Source organism: Carcharhinus amblyrhynchos, chromosome 10 (genome assembly GCF_965287045.1).
Source record: "Carcharhinus amblyrhynchos chromosome 10, sCarAmb.v2.hapA, whole genome shotgun sequence".
NCBI classification, from domain to species: Eukaryota; Metazoa; Chordata; class Chondrichthyes; order Carcharhiniformes; family Carcharhinidae; genus Carcharhinus; species Carcharhinus amblyrhynchos.
This window is the reverse complement of record NC_137333.1, coordinates 88,911,330-88,933,105: the sequence shown is the minus strand read 5'-3', so window position 1 is coordinate 88,933,105 and position 21,776 is coordinate 88,911,330. Positions and strand designations below refer to the sequence as shown.

The following is a 21,776-nucleotide window of genomic DNA, read 5'->3' as shown; positions in this document are numbered from 1 at the left end:
ACCTGGAAGAAACCCATGCAGACATGGGGAGAATATGCAGATTCTGCACAGAGTGACCCAAGCTGTGAATTGAACTATAACTACACTGTGGAAGGGGGCTAATTATAAAGCTTTCTGTGTCTAAAGGATTATCAAATTGAGATTACTTTGTCTTAAAAAAAAAACCACGTGAAAGTTAAAAGTAATCTTGTATGTCTTTTGCATAGCATTAGAATGCCGACATACACCACATTAGTTCTTTGCAATGATGTACTCTTCTACCCACCTCTGCCATATTGATCTAGCAGGTGTGGTGAACAGTTACCAAAGTTTGAAATCAAGTAACGGGTCACCTCCTTGTGCTCTTGTCCATGAAGGTTCAACAAGACCAAATGGTAGAGGATTTGAGGGGTAATAATTCTCAGAAAAATAATTACATTGTCACATGTTCTCCATTCAATGTGGAGGCGGGCTATCAGGCACCATTCTAATAACAATCTTAGCATGAATTTTAAAAGAAAAGGTTGAAAGCAACTTAGCTGCTATGTAGTTTTACTCTTAGGTCAAGTGTCATTCATATATGTGCATATCATCTTGAACTAAATAAAATTGATTTTGTTTACTGCACATGAGATTTTTTTTAATATGTGCAGGAGGAATCTCAGTGAGCTGGATGATATACAAAGATACTTCAGTCAGAAGCTGTCTACATCCCCATTTTCTCAAATGATAAATCCCACCTCAGTGCAAAGAGCAAATGAAAATGCCGTGAGCTATCAACATAGATCATCAAATTCTGATGATGAACAAAATCTCTTGAAGAAGTCAAGCAAACTGGTCTCTGAAACTCACAACTTCATCTGTGGTGAGCAGAAACAAGTCTTATGTTATTTATTTGATTACAGCGCGCTTATTTTCTTATCCAGTTTCACAAATGATGATGATGATTGGGTGGCACAGTGGTTAACACTGCTGGTTCAGAGTGCCAGGGACCCAGGTTTGATTCCCATTCCCAGCTCAGGTCACTGTCCGTGTGGTGTTTGCATGTTCTCCCCATGTCTGCGTGAGTTTCCTCCGGGTGCTTCAGTTTCCTCCCACATTCTGAAAGATGTGCTGGTTAGGTGCATTGACCCGAACAAATGCCGGACTGTGGCGACTAGGGGGAATTTCACGGTAACTTAATTGCAGTGTTAATGTAAGCCTTACTTGTGAATAATAAATAAACTTTAAAAATTTTAAATTAATCAAACTTGCAAGTTTTCTGTAGAAAATAACTTTAACCTAAACTTTGCAAGATGAATGGGATCCTCCATATACTGGCAATGTGAGTTTTGAAATTAAAAGGAGGATAGTATTTTGACCAAGCAAGGCTCTTTAGAAGTAAAACAAGCCTCTCATTTTATAAGTCAGGTGACAAATTTGACCCCCAAAATATTTTGTTCCAGCAATCAAAAAACTGCTATTGCACATCCTGCTAAAAGCATTCCAGTTGTGTTTTATTCCAGATTTATATGTACTAAAACCTACAGAACAGACTTTCTGAAAGGCTAATCAAAGTCGTTTTTAATACGATTCTTCAGTCTTTTCATTGGATGGTTGTCTCTCTGGTTCTTTAAACTAGAATTGATAGTTCAAAAGCTGTTTTGTCTTTGCACCTTGTGTCTTTATTTCCACACAACCTAGTTAAAGTGTTATAATTGATATCCACAGAAAAGAAGTGCAATTGAAATGGTCTTCATTGTCACATGAAGATGCACAAAAAAGCAGTTATTTATTTGATTATTAGTGTCACTAGTAGGCATACATTAACAACCACACCACAACAGCGATGAAGTTACTGTGGAAATCCCCTAGTCACCACACTCCAGCATCTGGAGGGAGAATTTAGCATGGCCAACATACCTAACCAGCACATCTTTCAGACTGGGAGGGAACTGAAGCATCCGGAGGACAGACATGGGGAGAAAGTGCAAACTCTGCACAGACAGTGACCCAAACCAGGAATCAAACCCAGGTCCCTGGTGCTGTGAGGCAGCAGTGCTAACCACCGTGCCACCCTTGTTAGAATGATTTGTATGTCACTAGCTGTCATAGCTCTGAATTTGACATGTTTTTGTCATTTACATATAACGATATTTTTAAAAATGCATGTTCTCACGAGGAACAGGATAAGCACCAACTTCTATTCAGCCAGTTAATTTGCAATAATCTGCAAATAATTTATGATTATGTGCTTTTTGCAGGCCAATGCTACTGGATATCATTCTATTCTCCAGTCCGATATCCTCTGCCCTGGTTCTGTGTTTCCTCTGTTGTGCCACGTGATATTGCACATTCTCACGAGTTTGAAGTATTGGTTTTAGCTACTTGAGTATTACTCTGAGTAATCTGCTTTGCTGAAAGGCAGTGACTGAAATCCTAAATAGTTTTTCCTCCGCATGCTTTTTTTATATTAGGAGAGAATTAACCTAATTATAATTTCATTCACCAATCTTACTACTTTGATGAGACCCTTATTCTCTCACCTTCCTCCCACTCTGGGGTGGGGTGGCTATGATGCATATAGCTGCTTCATTGTGGATAAATCATGTTTTTAGCATTATCTCTTGATATATTGAGATGCAATCTCAATCCAACAACCAGATACATTTATATACTATACTATTCTATACTAAATCTATGCATTGGCTTTAGATACCATATTAACAGGTAAACAAAAAAATCTTATTGATGAGTGAAAAATATTGGCCAAATTACTTTTGTATTCATGCCCATGTTTGCACTTTAAATACAACAGGACTGCAAAAAGAAAACAAAGCTGACATTACTTCTCCAACAAAGTCTTCTCAAGGCACAGAAAAAGATTGGGAGAAAATTGCTGAAGATGAGCCACAGCAATTAGAAAAAGGAAAAAATAGAAGCTATAGTGAAGTTTTCCCATATTTGCAGTCACCAGAGAGGGAAAATCTGAAAACCTACATTCCTCAGATCTGTATGCAAGGAAATTCAGAGTTGAGACAAATTACATCTGATGAATACTTTGATCAAGAGCAGATAGATTTCCAGAATATTGGATCCAATGTAGAAATGGGAAACCAGCAAAATGACAATAGCAGTGAAGAGTGTAGTGAAGAAGGATATGAGGAAGATGTGATACTGCCAAGAACCTTAAATGACATGACTGCTATGACTGACAGGACCAGCCCTTGGTCAAGTATCTTCTCCGATTTAGAAGAGAGTTGTAAGCCTGAATGTGAAGGTGTGAGAGAGACCCCGGAGCCAACTAGAAATGGAAATCTGGCTGAGGAAGAACAAGCAATTCCTGTCCATGTACAAATTGAGCTGTTTACTAAGAGATTGCAAAATAAAAATTATAATCTACCTAGCAGTATCGCAGCTGGTGAGCCACCACATACCGAAAGAGCATCATCAGTAAATGAAGGAATAAACCTCAATATGCCAGACAGAAATTTAGTTCTCCAAGGTGAACAATTCACAGAAACAGTCTTAGCAGAAATACAATCCTCAGATGATGAATACTTGTTTTCCTCAAACCCTGGTGAAGAAGAAGATTTGCAAGAAAATGGAGCTGTTACAGAATGTGATATTCTTCCCAGTGGAGAATCTTCATTTACAGATACAGAGAAAGGAGGCCTAAAAATAAAGAGTATTCATGAAGGCTACCACCACAACAACAGAAATAAAGAAAGTGGAAATGAAAACCAAGAGTTATTCGAAAGGCAGAACCATGAAGACACACAGTTCTCTAAAGCTGGTGGGGAATGTGTTCAGAGGAGACATGTGGAGGGTGAAGATACAGATTCATCAGAAGATACTCATTCAATCAGATTGTATCCTTTTGTAACTACAACTTTTTTTTTAGTGAACTTTTATTCAGGCACATACTTGTTCCTCCAATCTTCCATTGAAAAGCTGCTATGAAAAGCATTTCTGAAATATTATTTGTGTGTAGTTAGCCAAGTACCATGGCACTTTGGACAGAATCTTACTAGAATTTGGCGATGTCATTTCTGGTCAGAAAACCGGTGTGGAGCTGTTCAGCCCCATTGGCCTGGTTTCTCCTGGAATATTCATAATTTAGGAGCAACAAAAAAAGTGTGCAGGGTTTGTGCTCTTAAACTGGCAGGACAGTGATTCTTAGAACCAGCAAAGCCAACTGCACAGAAAAGGGCAACCTGATGTGAACAGAAAATATAACCACCACCACAAAGATATTAGGTACCCTCTCCTGATGACACAATGAAATTGGAAAGTGCAGTCGCACCAAAGTGAGCAACTTTTCAATTCTCACAGGATTTGACCCCAGCGCCCCTATTATTCATCATTTATATAAATGACATAGATAACAATATGGGGGGTGATATTAGTAAGCTTGCGAATGACACAAAGATTGGCCGGGTGGTTAACATTGAGATTGAGTGTCTTGAGCTTTACGAATGTTCAAACTGGATGGTCAAATGGGAAGACCAGTAGCAGATAGACTTTAATCCTGAAACGTATGAAATGATGCACTTTGGGAAGAGTAATTGGTAAGGAGATATTCAATGAATGACATGACAAAAGCATGTTCTGAGGAACAAAGAGACGTTGGTGTGTTTGTCCATTGATTTCTGAAGGTGGAAGGGCGTGTTAGTGGGGTGGTGGAAAAGATAAATGGGACACTTGCCTTTATCCAATGAAGCGTAGATAACAAAAGCAGGGAGGTCATGTTGGCTCTGATGAAGAGTCAGCTAGACTCAAAATGTTGGCTGTACTCTCCATAGATGCTGTCAGACCTGCTGAGATTTTCCAGCATTTTTGTGTTTTTGGTTAAGGTCATGTTGGAGTTGTGTAGAACTTTGGTGAGGCCACAACTGGGGTACTGTGTATTGTTCTGGTTGCCTCATTATAGCAAGGATGTGATTGCACTGGAGGGGGTGCAGAGAAGATTTACCAGAATGTTACCTGGGATGGAACATTTAAATTATGAAGAGGGGTTGGATAGGCTCGGGTTATTTTTGTTGGAGTAAAGAAGTTTGGGGGAACGACCTCATCAAGGTGTACAAGATTGAGGGGCTTGGACAGAGTGGAGAGGAGCAGCTGTTTTCCTTAGTCGACGGGTCAGTCATGAGCAGACACAAGTTCAAGATGAGGGGTAGGAAATGTAAAGAAAAGTTTTTTTTTACCCAGAGGGTAGTGGCCGTCCAGAATGTGCTGTCAGAAGTGAGTTGCCTCACATCCTTTTTAAAAGTCCCTGGATGATTACTTGGCACATCATAACATTCAAGGTTTTTGGCCAGTGCTGGTAAATAGAATTAGGTAGGTAGCTCAGGGCTTCCTCACATGTCAGTGCAGATGCAATGGGCTGAAGGCGCCCAGTTGCACAGTGTGATTCTGTAGACAGCCTGATCACAAAGATTGGAGCTGGGGAAGAATGTAGCACGTTCTCATTGTAAATTAGGTTATACTGAAGAAGCTATGTATTTTGTGCTCTTAAGATCGCCGATGTTAGTAATCTTTAACATCTTAATTCAGATCTAATCCAGTTATAATTCCAAACTTTTTTCTCCCACCAAGTCATTTAGAAGCTTCAATGCGGGTGCTAAATGTCGCACAGTCATTCCATACAGCTGCAGCAAATCCAGTAAGTCACAGAGATTACCTTGCATTTGTTACACTGGTCAGAAATTGCACCCACTTTAATGTAAAATTGTATATTAACTATATGACAGCAAAATTATCTTATTGGCTAGGTGAAAGTTGTGGTGGCAGGCATTAAAAATCAATTGTACGTACATAATGAAGGAGACCTGTTTGTTCTCTCAAGCAGCTATATGTACTGATGATAGATAAATTGTCTTAAAAAAATTGGAGAATTTCCTAGAAATTCTCCTGATTTGGCTGCAGTTCTGTTCTTTTCATTTTACCTGCAACGAGGGTCACATTTCAAAGTAGTGGGTGAATGTTTTGTAAGTTCATGCTATTTACCAGGTCAGATAGGCCTGAGAATTCTTGATCACCCTTCTTGTAAATTCTTTCTGTATGTTCATATATTTGACTAGGTTAGAAAGTATTGGAAAGGAAAAAACAATTATCAGCTAGACTTTTACAAGTAGATAGAGCAATATGTGAGGTAGTACACTTTGTTTATGTGTCGGAGATGGAAGTGAAAACTAAATGGGAAGCAGTGAAAGCAGTGTGAGGTTTCAATTAGAAAAAGCCCATTAATTGATTCTCTGGAACTTCACTCAACACTTCACCTCCATCAGATCCTAGATCTCGCATGAGTGCTTTCTTATTTTTCAAATTGAGTTACTGCCTGTACCTCAATACTTTTATTCCTTGGGAAGAGATGCATTTTGTATTCCGAAGCTACAGTTTGGGTTCTGGATTCAACTGAAGTGCTACCAACTTGTACAAACCTGCCTGCTATACTTCTAGCTCCTTACTCTTTGCCTACCTGTTCATTGTTTTCTTAGTTGTATAGTGCCATTTGTTTTGTAAATCAAGTTAATGTAAAGTTTAAAATGTATTTATTAGCGTCGCAAGTAGGTTTACATTAACAATGCAATGAAGTTACTGTGAAAATCCCCTAGTCGCCACATTCCAATACCTGTTCGGGTACTCTGAGGGAGAATTTAGCATGGCCAGTGCACCTAACCAGCACATTTTTCAGACTGTGGGAGGAAACAAAAGCACCTAGAGGAAACCCACACAGACACAGGGAGAACATGCAAACTCCACACCGACAGTCACACAAAGCTGGAATTGAATTTGAGTCCCTGGTGCTGTAAGGCAGCAGTGCTGATAATTGTGCCGCCCATAATGTAGCACCTTTAAGCAAACTAATTGTCATTTAATAGGCTTGTTTTGTTAAATCAAGGCCAGAGTGGCTGCCTGGGCTATTTTTGAATTTTCCATATTTGTTTTGTCTAATTGGCCTGGATTATTTTCTGGGTTTTTCTCTGTCCCAACAGATTGCATGACTTTCCGATGAGGTGGGGAGAATACAGAAACCACCACAATTGTGCAGGACTGCTAAATGGGCTGTTGGGTCTTTCTCTGTCCATCGTTGCTCAAATCTAAATAGTATTCACACCATTCCCTGACATTTTAAGGGAGAAGAAAAATCAATTGCCTTTCCTCAGTGCAATTATTTTTAATGTACCTTCTGGGAAATACCTCCAGCAAGAACTTAAACATGAACATTTTGTCTCTCCTTAAGTGGCTGATGAGCTCCTTTGCACTGTGGATTAAAAACATGTTTGTGCCAACTAAGTGCTCAAAATAACCTGGCCTTTTATGCTTCTTGGCAGACTCCTTCTGCTATGCAGGAAGATTATTATGCACTTGTCTTACGTAACTGGATTCTTATTACAGTATTCTGACACACAATGTTCCATTAATAGTGTTTACTTCATTCAGGCTGCCCTGAAGCCTCAATGCTGCAATCATATCTGTTATGAGATAACTACAGCAGGCAATATGTATTTAGTACACAGTAAACAGATCACTTTTATACATTATTTTAAAGTTTACATTTATGATTTGGTATATATTGCTCATGTATTAAATTCCACTGATATTTAATTCTCACAACTTAAGGATAAATGTTTTAAACCCGTGGTTTTTATCCACAGTTCTTGGTATATTAATTGATTTGAGACATGCTACAGATTGAGGTGCTACAACTGACTTGAATAATCCTGGGTTGAAAGGGATGGGATGGAGGTCAGATGCTAGTATTCCCACTCCTAATTATGATCAAGTAGCTGGTGACAGCACATATGTGGGAATACTCCATTGCTTTTCCAAATGTTATTTTTAACTTGTTCAGGTGCCACGGAGTAGCAACACAGCAGCACCACAACTGAGATCAAGAATAGGGCAATGCGATAAAGCAAATCTTCATCCCACTGCAGTGTTGATAATATACTTTGTTTCTCCAAAATGTTTTATTAGCACTCCATTCTTTTTGTTTATTTTAGATGTTAACAAGGTGCTGAGCCACAAAAAGACTTCTGTTGCCAACAATTAAAAATATCGCATTCCAATCTAACTTTAGTTTAAAGCTTTTAATAAATTAATGTGAATGCTTACAGTTATAAGATTATATGTAAGCATTTATAATAACAAGTTTCCAAGGTATATAAGTGCCTGTTGCTATATAGTTACAGGCTCCAGCACCTATGCAATGGTGAGATGGCCCTCATTAGTTCTCACTCCAACTTATAGCCTTTTAACTGTTGGCTCTTTGCTGACCTTCTTTTGCTGTACTTTGTGGCCTAACTGCTCTCTAAGCTGCTTACTCTCCCAGTAGATTTCTTACTCAAGTTTCACCAAGTTGACAACATTTTTCAGTATACCTGGTGTTACTCCTACCATGCTGTGCTGAAGTCTTCATTGAACCAGGCTTGATTCCCCCCCCAGCTTGATGGTAATGGTAGAATGGGAGTTACGCCAGACCATAAGGTTACAGGTTTTGATTAAATGCAATTCTGCTGCTTGTGCGTGCCCAGTCTTGGGTTGCTAGATCTTTTCAAAATCTATTTGATTTAGCACAGTGGTAATGCCACAGAACATGATGGAGGGTGCCCTCAATGTGAAGACAGGACTTCATCTTCACAAGCACAATGCTATGGTCACTCTGCCAATACATCATGGACAGGTGCATCTGCTGCAGTTAGGTTGGTGAGCACGTAGTCTAGTAGGTTTTTCCTCCTTGGTTTCCCTCATACTTCCCGCAGATCTTGTCCAGCAACTATATCCTTCAGGACTCAATTAGCTTGGTCAGTAATGCCCTTGTCACCCTCCATGCTTCTTCTACTTGTGTTCAACACGAAGGGATGCTGATTCATCAGCTAATGGAGGGCAGTTAGTGGTAATCAGTAGGAGGTTTTGTTGCCCATATTTGACCAGTTGCCACGAAATTTCAAGGGGTCCAGAATCAATGTATACCACTCTGCCATCATCCCTGGTGAGTCTGCCCTGCATTGGGACACAACCTACGCTGGGACAGTGATGGTGGTTTGAAGGGATGATTCATTAAGTATGACTATGTCAGGCTGTTGCTTCAGTAAAAAGTCTGACAACACAGGTTTCAGTCCAACCGATTTATTTGATAGTAAATTCACTAGCTTTCGGGTTAGCCCCTTCGTCAGGTGTCAGGTGACCTGACGAAGGGGCTAACCCGAAAGCTAGTGAATTTACTATCAAATAAATCGGTTGGACTGACACCTGGTGTTGTCAGACCTTTTACTGTGTTTACCCCAGCCCAATGCCGGCATATCCACAGCAAGGCTGTTGCTTGACAGGACTATGGAACAGCTCTCCCAATTTTGGCACCAACCCCCAAATGTTCGAAAGGAGAACTTTACAGTGTTGTTATTTCCAGTGCTTAGGTCAATGCTAGATTGTGCGTCCAGTTTCATCCCTTTTAACTTTTGCTTGGAAACCTAGCCATCCATTTCTTCCCATGTCTTAGTGCCAGCTATGTTATAAAGGAGATCCATTGGTAATTCTATTATGTTAATCTGTGTTGAACAAGAAATCCAGTGTAAAATTGCCAATTTTGCAGTGAATAAAAACATATTGAGGTGTAACCACATAAGGCACAAGTCTTAACTTGGCTAAGTTGTTTGAAGTTATAGGAACATGGGATTATTAAATTTGCATAAAACTTTAATAATCAAATCTATGTGTAACTCCACTGTGCCGCAATAAGAACTGATGAATAAAGAATGATTGTAACATTCGCAGTTTTAAAAAACTATTTCTGTTGGCAATCATGAACAATGTGCAGAAGACTATATTTGTGTTAATAACCAATACAAAAAAAACCCCATTCAAATCACAAACTTGTTCCTAAATAGCTAATTCCATTCAAAGTGACAGTTGGTGCACTACATCTGGCATCACTGCCAAGTTGAATATGATGGGGACTATAGAAGGAGAGGAATTAGACAGGGTTCCCACTCCTAGTGGTTATTGGACAAGGACAGGATCCAGGTTGATTTTTGAGCCCTCCCCACGTCTAATCACCTCTGCCATTTGTTACCTAAGCACCTTGAGCATAAAAAAGAACTTGTGGAGGGAGGGGGTGGAATAGTCTTAAAGAAGCAATATTTATTCACCAGCAGAGCAAGTTATCTTCCTCCATTCTTACCCTCTGCTAGAAGATAAACTGTATTTTCTTTTATGAAACTGTTACTGCGCCTCATTGCTTAAATGGCTGAGTTAACTTGTGGCAGAAAACGGAGTTTGCGCATGATTTGAGGATAGACATCCTGTTAATCGGGTTTCACTTTGTAGCCTTTACAGGCATAAAGGTCACACGTTGATAATTAAAACCAGTTGCAGCCAGATATGCTTGTTTTGAAGGCTAAGATGTCATCAGCTGTTCTGCTGATTGAAGCCAAACTTTTTTTTTGCAAGTCAGCTGATCAGGAAGGTAGTCAGGCGTATCGAGGAGGGAAAGAACCCAGTTTTCTGATGACTCTTGCTAGTTTCTGTTCTGCAAGCTAGTAATTCAGTATATGTAAAATGAAATTGTAAATGTTATAAATAGTATTAGTCTTAAATCATATTGAGTTTACTTAGAGTAAATCTTGAGAAAATTTTAAATTTTACAGAAATATGTGCCCACCTTTAGCTGTAACTCTATATCAAGCTAAACATGAGTGAGACTTTTCAATTTAAAAATGGTTTCTTGCTACAGTTTGTAACCCCCTCCCCACCACCACCGATCTCAAGCAGAGAGCCACCGGACTCACCTGCCTCCCTGTCCCATTCTCCACCCCACCTCCAACCTATATCAAGCAGAGAGCCACGGACACTCGGCATTTACTTCCTCACTAACCCTCACTGATGGAGCGCCCGAATCAGATGTGTATGGAGCGTACCTGTTTCGCGCCGATTCTAGAACATAAGAACATAAGAAATAGGAGCAGGAGTAGGCCATCTAGCCCTTCGAGCCTGCCCCGCCATTCAATAAGATCATGGCTGATCTGTTGTGGCTCAGTTCCACTTTCCCGCCCTCTCCCCATAACCCTTAATCCCCTCTCTTATCAAAAACCCATCAACCCGCTTCTTAAAAATATTTAGCGAGGCAGCCTCCACCACTTCAACGGGCAGAGAATTCCAGAGATTCACCACCCTTTGAGTGAAGAAGTTCCTCCTCAACTCCGTTCTAAACCGCCCCCCCTTTATCTTGAGGCTGTGCCCCCTAGTCCTACTGTCTTTTTTGAGCAGGAAGAGTCTCTCCACCTCTATCCTATCCATCCCATTCATCATCTTATACGTCTCAATGAGATCTCCCCTCATTCTTCTAAACTCCAACGAGTACAAGCCTAGTTTATTCAGCCTCTCCTCATAGCTCAATCCCCTCAACTCCGGCATCAGCCTAGTAAACCTCCTCTGCACTCCCTCCAGGGCCAAAATATCCTTGCGCAGGTGCGGCGCCCAAAACTGCACACAGTACTCCAGCTGCGGCCTCACCAATGCCCTATACAGCTGCAGCAAGACCTCCCTACTTTTATATTCAATCCCCCTCGCTATGAAGGCCAGCATCCCATTCGCCTTCCTGACCACCTGCTGCACCTGGATTCTGGATGGTGAACGCAGTGGTAAAGGGGGAAGTGCCGTTAGGGTCAATTTAAGAGCATGCATTTAAATGGCCATCGTGCCCATTTCGTGTGCGGTCTGGTCCCCTTTGGCGGTCATTTTTGGGCCTTGGTAAAGGGAGAATCAGCACAGACGTGGGCACAGATCACGCTACTTGCCTTACACACCAATTTACCAAGTTTTTACGCCCAAAAATGGGTGCAATGCGATGGTAATATCAAGCCCTTTGTATTCAGTGCCGTCTGCTATTTCTTAATGTCACACAACGTGAATCAAATGGCCGAACATTGGGCAGATGAATAACCATCTACCCACCACTTCTGACTAAAGCTGGTTGCAAACACTTCAGCCAATGGCCAATTCAGACCTTTTTTCAATATCAGCTATTTCCTCACTAAACCCACTCCATTTACTTGGTGGTGAAACTTTAAATGCCATTTACTCCTCCTGTGAAAATACTACCTCTTCAAACAAGAAATAATAGTGGCGAATTCAGAATAAAATTAGGAATTCCTCTTCAACTCCAGTCAAGCAAGCTCCAGAGACCACATTTACCCATGACTCATCACAATTTCAACTAATCATCAACTTTATTTGCAAAGATTCTCCTTTCCCAGAAATCTGTCTCGTTTCCTTTTAAACAATTGTGGCAATCTTGTACTCAGCAGTTTGTTCCAGAGGGCAATGACTGAGTGTGTTGTGGTTCAAAATATATGTACTTACGTTGCATCTGATTTATCAACCTACCTAACCTGAGGAAGTCAGTTGTGAAAATGGTGATCATCACTGCTACGTGACTTGCCTAATCTCTGTTATAACCTAGAATTAATTTGTGTTCCATTCATACACGCATTTGGCTAGCATTCTAAACTCAGGATAATAAATATTGTAAGTCTTTCTTTGGCCTCCCTCAGGCGATGACTATTCTCACCTCCAAGTCCCCTCTACTCTGTCATTCAGTCAAACAACCATTTATTTTTCTCAAATGTTTTTCACCCATCCTACTCCCATCAACGCCTAATCAAATTCATTACAGCACTGTCTTCCTTCTCTCTTATTGCCATCAAAGGCATCTGGGCATGCAGGTTCACAGTTCCCTAAATGTGGCAACATGGATTTTCAAGGTGATTAAGAAAGCATATGGCATGCTTGCCTTCATTGGCCAGGGCATTGAGTACAAGAGTTAGCAAATCATGTTGCAGCTCTAAAACCTTGGTTAGACCACATTTGAAATATTGCGTGCAGCTTTGGTCACCACACTACCAAGAGGATCTGGAAGCTTTGGAGAGAGTGCAAAGAAGATTCATCAGGATGTTTCCTAGTCTCAAGGGTGTTGACTATGAGGGGAAGTTGAATAGACTAGGATTGTTTTCACTGGAAAGACAGACGCTGAAGGGAGACCTGTTAGCGGTGTACAAGATTATGAGAGGCATAGACAGGGTGGATAGTCAGAGGCTTTTTCCCAGGGTGGAAGTTTCAGTTACAAGGGGGCTAAGGTTCGAGGTGAGAGAGGGGAAAGCTTAAGGGAGAAGTGCAGGGGAAGTGTTTCATGCATAGCTATGGAAGCAGGCATATTAGCAATATTTAAGAGGGATCTGGATGAATACATGAATAGGGAGGGAATAGTGGGATACAGACCGAGTAAGGGCAGAAGGTTTTTTTTATAGTTAGGTGGCATGATCAGCACAGGCTGGGAGGGCCGAAGGACCTGTTCCTAGGCTGTACTTTCCTTTGTTCAAAGGCTTGAATTGCCTTAAATAGTACGTTGTTACCCTTGACGATGCTCTCAATATGCTCCGATGGATGCGTCTCTCTACCTGTTACTGCATCCTAATAAATGGTAATATTTGGAGGCCTATCCTCTTGTCCTCTCACCCTGCTGTTGGGTCAAACCTTTCTGTTCCATTCGTTACTGCCCCTTTGGCACTATCTGTAGAAGAATGAATACAGCCCTTCTTCACATTTTTGTCTGAAATGCCCATTCGCTTGGCTGCAAGATCCTTTCGGTCTTGTTGTGGATAGTTGCATTACCATCTTGACTTTGACTAAAACTTGGATCAAAGATGTATAGAACTATGTACAGTTCTGTCACCTTATAACAGAAACAATATTATTAATCTAGGAAGAGTGCAGAAAAGACTTACTAGGTTGCTACTGGGACTTGATGGCCGGAGTTATAAAAAGAGCTGGGTAGACAGGGATTTCCTTCCCTGGACTGTAGGAGGCGAGGGGGTATCATATAGAGGTCTATAAAATAATGAGGGGCGTAGATAAGATAGATAGTCAACACCTTTCCCCGAAGGTAGGGGAGTCTAAAGCTAGAGGGCGTAAGTTTAAGGTGAGAGGGGAGAGATAGAAAAGGGTCCAGGGGGAAATTGTTTTCACATAGAGGGTGGTGAGTGTCTGGAACAAGCTGCCTGAGGTGGTAGTAAAGGCGGGTACAATTTTATCTTTTAAAAAGCATTTAGACAATTGCATGGTTAAGATTGGTATATAGGGATATGAGCCAAACATGGGCAATTGGGACCAACTTAATGGTTAAAACTGGGCAGCATGGATAAGTTGGGCTGAAGGGCCTGTTTCCATGTTGTAAACCTCTATGACTTTTTGATTGCCACCTCTATTCTCAATCACCTGTAATGATTCCCAACACAGAAACCGCTTAACTTTAAAAATTCTCATCCTCGTGTTTAAGTCTCTCCATGGCTCCTCCAGTCCTTATCCTTTGTAACCTCTTCCAGTCAGAAAGCTCCATAAACTCCTTACTACTCTGACTGTGGCCTTTAGTGCATTTTCCCTTATTTTTCTCCAATGCAGACAAATGTGAGGTATTGCACTTTGAAAGGACAAACCAAAGTTGAACGTACAGGGTAAATGGTAGGACTCTGAAGAGTGCAGTTGAACAGAGGGATCTAGGAATACAGATACAGAATTCCCTAAAAGTGACGTCACCGGTGGATAGGGTTGTAAAGAATGCTTTTGGTACATTGGCCTTTATAAATCAGAGTATCAAGTATAAAAGTTGGAGTGTTATGGTAAGGTTATATAAGACATTGGTGAGGCTGAATTTAAAATATTGTGTAGCTTTGGTCACCTAGTTACAGGAAGGATGTAAATAAGGTTGAAAGAGTGCAGAGAAGGTTCACGAGGATGTTGCTGGGACTTGAGAAGCTGAGTTACAGAGAGACATTGAATAGGTTAGGACCTTATTCCCTGAAGCATAGAAGAATGAGGGGAGATTTGATAGAAGTGTATAAGATTTTGTTGGGTATAGATAGAGTGAATGCAAGCAGGCTTTTTCCACTGAGGCTAGGGGAGAAAAAAAAACAGAGGGCATGGGTTAAGGGTGAAAGGAGAAAAGTTTAAAGGGAATATTAAGGGGGGGGCTTCTTCACGCAGAGAGTGGTGGGAGTGTGGAATGAGTTGCTGGATAAAGTGGTTAATGCAGGGTCATATTTAACATTTCAGAAAATCTTGGACAGGTACATGGATGAGAGGGGTGTGGAGGGATATGGTCCAAGTGTAGGTTAGTGAGACTAGGCAAAAAATGATTCAGCACAGACAAGAAGGGCCAAAGAAAAAAATTTTCTATGGTTCTAGCGGAGGCTCTGCCTTCAGCAGCCTAGGTCCCAATCTGTGGAATTGTTAATCTTCCTGGAATTTCTCCTTTGCTGCCAAAAATGCACCTTTACCCATTTACCTACCAAGTCTTGCCCCCTACTTAAACCTTTTCATCATCTGCATATCTCATCAGAAGACTCCCCCTGAACTTCCCCTTCTCTTGCAATTCTGAGATGTTGTAACTGTATTAAAGCAGAATATGAAAGATGAGAAGCTGCTCATTTGTCAAAAGAGTATTGCTTGAACCATCACCTTGTCAATTCCCTGTGTTTGTGTAAAATAACACTCTGACCCTGAAGAGAGTTATGTCTTTGACAAAGCTCAAAGCATTTGTTTCCAACACTTACCTGTTGCTGTGTGGTGTTTGTTCCAAGGAGCAATAACTACATCCCAGAAACTTGATGGCCAAAACAGCTGACCAGCCAATATTGTTGCTGATGAAGTGATTTTAGCCTTTGTGCTCTGAAGACTGAGTGGAGTCAAATTGACAGAAGAACTTTTTCCAGTGATCATTAGCAGTATAACACATACAACGCAATGTGAAGCCAAGTGACGTTAATTGACCTGCTTCAGTAGAACACTTAACATTATGGAGCGTAATAGTCACTGACCTGCAGAGCAGAGATGGCATAACATACTAATATTTTCATTAAAAGGTTCTGGCCCAGGTTTTTTCACTTCTGTACTCAGCAGCCTTCGATCTCCTTTGACGGATGGAAAATTTCTAGCTGGTAATTGTGGAATTGGAAAAGCTCTTGCCGTAGTTGACTTTGATCTAAGCATTAATTTGATTTGCTTTCCAGCAATAATTTTATTAGTGAGAATTGCAGAGAGAAGAAAAATACCTTTGTCAGTTTTGAAATCACACTTTAAAAATATTTCAAAATTTCCCTTTTCAGAGTGATGTTTCAAGTTTGACTCAAACTGGTCCCCGTCGCAGCAATCGTCAAAAACCAAGATTAACGTCAACGGAACTACCTAAAGAAGAAACTGAAAGAATTGCTAAGATTTTTGCAGGACACTTTGTAGAAGAAAGCTGAAGAAGTATTTTACAATTGTTACTCTTTTTGAAGTAATAACATAATTCACACCAAAAATTGGAAGTGTTCACATAAATTGCCCTGACAATTAATGCTGCACGTCGACTCAGGCTACTTACTACCAGGACCTGAACAACAAGTACAATAAAGTATATTACCACTGATACCTTTTTGCTTCTGGGAAGAAAATACATAATTGATTAGCACCTATAAACTATTAATACATGTTCATTTAGCCCATGTGGTCCATTAGTCCTCGTTTCTCATGGATGTGAGTCTGGAGAAATTGATTGAGATAAAAATACAAACTTGAGTTTCTACCTTCCACATTACTCATTGAAAGTTACCCTCCTTGTCGCACAGCAGTATAAATGATGTGCACAACAGTCCAGAACAGAAGATATTGGGGCAGTGTAAAGCACACAGCATACATCTGCAAAATAGTGTCTTCTTTCACATTCTCCGTAAAGCACTGCCATAATAAAATGGCAATATTTATTTCAATACAATGATTTCATTACCCACTTGTATTTTTTTTAATCATGGTAGTTCTGGCATGCATAATCAGCATCAGAGGCCAAATCACAGAAGAAACCAATTTTCCTCTAACAATGCTTGACAATGAGATTTTACTTTTTGTTGTCCATGACCTCGGCTATACAGGCTTCTGCTTGAACTGAAAACAATCCCATTCAAATTGGCAAAAATCTCAGCAACTGGTTGAAAAGTACTGATCATGTACACCTAAATGTTTGAATTAAAAAAAAACTTGCCAGTGGGCAAAGATGGCACAACATTGAAATAAGTGTTTTGGTATTAGTCCGGTGTACAATGTAGAAATGAAACTGTCCAACATATTACGTCTGCCAGTTTCAGGATGGAGTGGACAGAAACCAGCATTGAATAATTGTTCTCATCCACTTTGCAATACAAATATATTGGTCCTGGAGACAGTTTCAAAATTGCGGTTTGATCTTCAGTAAAAAACCAGGGTACAAGATCAAATGGACCAGATTTTAAATGGATGCTAATTTATTTAAGTCCGAATGCCAGTTAGGTTGTCTTTTTTTTACATTGTTTTATTGGACCATTGAGGTGAGGTCATTGATTACTGACTCTCATGGCCTCTGAACCCACACAAACGATGTGTTTGTGAATGTCTCTTTCTTGTGCTTTTAACAATGTACACTCATGCTAAAATTAATCTGTACTGTACTTGTGTGGTATTTGAGTACTATATGGGGGAAAGGGAAAGATGACTCAATAGTTTTCAAATGCACATTTGATAATATTGTTTTGGAGTGCTAACAAAATGCAAATTGTGCCATTAGTAATAAACTGTTAACAGGTTCTTTTCAAATAAGATTTGCGAACCAATTTTCCCATTCCACCTATCTCGGGAATCATAGCGGGTAAGGGGCAGACCATGGAAAGGTCCATTAACTCTGGCAGGATATTCCAGTTTCAGGGTGAGCGTGGCCAGATAATCCCGTCTGGTAATGCATGTTGTCTTAAAGTACAGAAAGTAAAAATCAAAAGGCAGCTGTGCATAGACTTCCTGTACATGGATAGGAGGATTTCATTTTGTTGATGTTGTTTTGATGTATTTTTCATTTGTATGAAATTATTTATATCTTGTAAAGTAAGCTACTAAATTTTAACATTCTTTTGTATCAGTCAGAATTATGTCTGTGGTTTTTTAAAAAAATGTTGCAGTGCAGTAATAAATTATTTTTCATTGTGGTATTTCTTGTTTGTAACAGTTCACCTGGTTGTGTGACATCTTTTGGAACCCCTCCCTGTTCTTGTTGGTTTCATTTTTGTGATATGATGTCAGTAAAATAACAAGTTGTGACTTTGTGTTGCACATATCACATTTTCACTGCCTATTAATGCTTAGGGTAAATGACGAGTAAGTTTGTACAGGATGACATCAGTTCAGCATTGTTTGTTTTGAAGTCTATTATTAAATGTGTGCAATTAATTGCTCCATCCTTTATTTTGCAACAGTACCCAATCTTTATAACAGTGCAGCAAATTAATTCAATGGTGTAGCAAATTAATTCACACAGATGATGAACTGTTGTCACTCTAGGACATTGTAACAAGTATAATGAAATATAGATTGACACATACGTTGAATTTCTGATCTTCAGTTTAGATTTCTGTCATCTGTTTTTGTTTCTGATCTTAAGTATTTAAAAGAGATGCTTTACCACAACCAGTTGAATGAGCAATCAGAGGATGTGTTGACCTAGCCCCATCTTGTACATTTCACTGAGGCATTCAGGGCATTGGAGGTGTGGGCACAAAAGCTGAGTTGAAGCTCAAGATCATATTGAATGGTGGAGCGGGCATAGTGAGCCTTATGGCATCCACTCCCACTCTTATTTCTTGTGTTCTTGTATTAGACATGGTCATTTTTGACAATGGACCTACTTAAGTAGGGCACTCTTTCAGCCATAATCTAATCATGTCTAAGCATGAACTTAGAATTGACTTGCTACGACCGTTATTGGATAACTGGTCAATTTTTGAGAGGAGATCTTGTGTTGAGTTTCTTTGTGTTAAACTTTCACAAGGCCAGAGAGAATAGAAGAAGATTGAGAAAAAGAATCCTGAGTGGGCACTCTCTGTCCATCCTGCAGACTTGAGCTCTGTTGTTTCACCATCCACACACTGCAAGCAGTATTTTAAGAAGCAATCCTGCAATTAAAGGGGTTTGTAGTCCCAGGGCTGCCTTGGAGTGGTGTTCCAGTCTTTATGTTGATTGATTCTGCCCAAGACGACTTCACCCTGTGGTGTGATCACTTTGAACAGTTCCCATTTGTTCCTCAAGTCAAGTGACTCTTCTGCTGTGCTGTCTTAGAGACAAACAGCATTACCCACCATCAAAATCTCACTTTTCTTCACAACATCAGGTGCTTCTGCCCTACCACACCAGCAAAGCCTTTCTCCAGTCCTGTGTCGCTCACAGACTGTCTTTTGCTCTTGTTCTCCCTCCAACCTCCATAAACTTCAGTTTATCTAAAACTGCCACCCACTGCTTGACTCCATCCTCACTGTATCCGGGGTTGCCCCATCACTCAGTGAAGGAAAGGGAATACAGTCTCCGTGCTTCATGTGAAAAGGGATCATTAGAGATGTATCATTTCTTTTGAGCTGTGAGAAGAGGCAGGACTAGATTTGACAGCCCTCCGTCGTATCAAGATTGAAATCAGGAGCACACAATATTACTGGGATTGTATTCTGGGAATGTCTTCTTTTGAGATTGTGACCATTAATTAGAAGCTTAACAATGCTGGTTTTGACACACACATGCATTTTAAAAGTTACCTTTTCAATCACACTTATTTCCAAAATCAAATCCACAAGCGATATTGTTCTTTGGAGCTCTGAAAGTAATTACTCTTCTGTATTTTTGTTCTTCCAATTCTAACCCCCCCCCTCCCCCCAAACACAATTACTAACTTTTCTTTCACTTAAGTCACTCTGGTTTATTTTGTTCAATTTTCTATTCAGATGAAAACATTGGCAATATTTTATTGGAAAATAGTTGAACATTTTCTACCACATCACTGGAAAACCAACTGTATAATCTGGCAGCAGTCTTGCTGATGTGGAGATGCTGGTGTTGGACTGGAGTGAACACAGAAGTCTCACAACACCAGGTTAAAGTCTAACCAGTTTATTTGAAGTAAACCCACAAGCTTTCGGAGTTTGCCCCTTTGTCAGGTGAGTGAAGAGTTCTGGTCTTTTGAACATCTGGGAACAAGACCTACCTGATGTGTAAAAAGTTTTTCCTCATAATATTAGTGGTACTTTCACCAATCACCTTAATTCAATGTCCACTGGGTTCTGCTGCGTGAATAGAAATAATTTGTGTTGCTGAAAGGAGACACGTAAAGGTTTCCATCTTGTGCTCATCAGGACACTTTGCAAGAATACCAACATAAGGAGAAATCAACAATTTATACTGTATGTAGAGCAAGTGCTGTTTGATTCAATGTCAGGGGACTGCTAGGTATGTAGGCCATAAGTCCCAAAGACTGACAGATCACATCAAACAGCAGCATGATTCCTCAATTGGACATTTCCTAAATTATTCTCAGTGTGCTAAGAAAAACACTGGCGACCAATTTAAGACTGTTAGTGGAGCTTGTAATGTGACACATTGAAACATAGAAGAGAGTAGCAGGAGGCCTGCTCCTCTGTTCATTACAATCATGGCCAATTCAATACCCTAATCCTGCTTTCTTCTCATAACTTTTGCTCCCATTCACCCCAAGTGCTATATCTAGCTGCTTCTTGAATACATTCAATGTTTTGGCATGAATACTTCCTGTGCTAAGGAATTCCACAGGCTCTTCACTCTGGGTGAAGAAATGTCTCCTCATCTCTGTCTAAATCATCTATCCTGGATCCTCAGACTGTGACCTCTGGTTCTAGACACCACCTCCCCGCCCTTTCCCCCCCCCCCCCCCCCCAACCATTGAGAACATCCTTTCTGCATCTACCCTATCTAGTCCTGTTAGAATTTTGCAAGTCTCTATGAGATCCTCCCTCATTCATCTGAATTCCAGCAAAAACAATCCTAACCTAGTCAATCTCTCATACATCAGTCCTGCCGTTGCCGTAATCAATCTGGTAAACCTTTGCTGCACTCCTTTGAGGGCAAGAACATCCTTCCTTAGAAAAGGAGACCAAAATTACACACAATATTCTAGGCATAGCCTCAATAAGGCCCTATAATTGCAACAACACATCCCTGCTCTATGCAAAACCTCTCGCAATGAAGGCCACCATATCATTTGCCTTCTTTACCGCCTGCTGCACCTGCATGCTTATCTTCAGCAATTGGTGCACAAGGACACCAAGGCCCTGCTGCACGCTCCCCTCTCCCAATTTATAGCCATTCAGGTAGTAATCTGCCACCTTGTTTTTCTCTTCCAAAGTGAATAGCATCACATTTATCCAAATTATACTATTATCTACCATTGACTTGCCCACTCACCCAACCTGTCCAGATCATGCTGAAGGATCTCTGCATCCTCGTCACAGTTCACCCTCCCACCCTACTTGGTATCATAGGCAAACTTAGAGATGTTACATTTTGTTCCCTCATCCAAATCAATATATGTGAATAGCTGGGGTCCCAGCACTGATCCCTGTGGCAACCCCACTAGTTACTGTCTGCCAGTTTGAAAAGGACCCATTAATTCCTACTCTTTGTTTCCTCTCTGCCAACTGGTTTTCTATCCATCGCAATACACTTCCACACCACCCCCCCCCCAATCCAATGTGCTTTAATCTTGCACAATAATCTCTTATGCGAGACTTTGTCAAACCCTTTCTGAAAGTCCAAACGTGTCGACTGGCTCCCCCTTGTCAACTTTACTAGTTATATCTTCAAAGAATTCCAACAGATTTGTCAAGCATAATTTCCCCTTCATAAATCCATGCTGACTGTCTGATCCTGCCACTACTTTCTAAATGCTCTGCTTTAATATCCTT

General features: G+C 40.4%; 1 protein-coding gene across 1 annotated transcript in view; it reads left to right on the top strand.

Annotated features, from left to right (window-relative positions):
• Positions 1 to 18,311, top strand: part of c2cd3 (C2 domain containing 3 centriole elongation regulator) — a 128,828-nt gene extending 110,517 nt beyond the window's left edge. Inside the window, exons 30-33 of the mRNA XM_080197550.1 lie at positions 633 to 844; positions 2,777 to 3,830; positions 5,515 to 5,623; positions 16,122 to 18,311. Of these exons, the coding sequence (XP_080053676.1) occupies positions 633 to 844; positions 2,777 to 3,830; positions 5,515 to 5,623; positions 16,122 to 16,262 (1,516 nt within the window). The 3' untranslated portion in view covers positions 16,263 to 18,311. The remainder of the gene's footprint in view (positions 1 to 632; positions 845 to 2,776; positions 3,831 to 5,514; positions 5,624 to 16,121) is intronic.
• Positions 18,312 to 21,776: the final 3,465 nt, after the last annotated feature.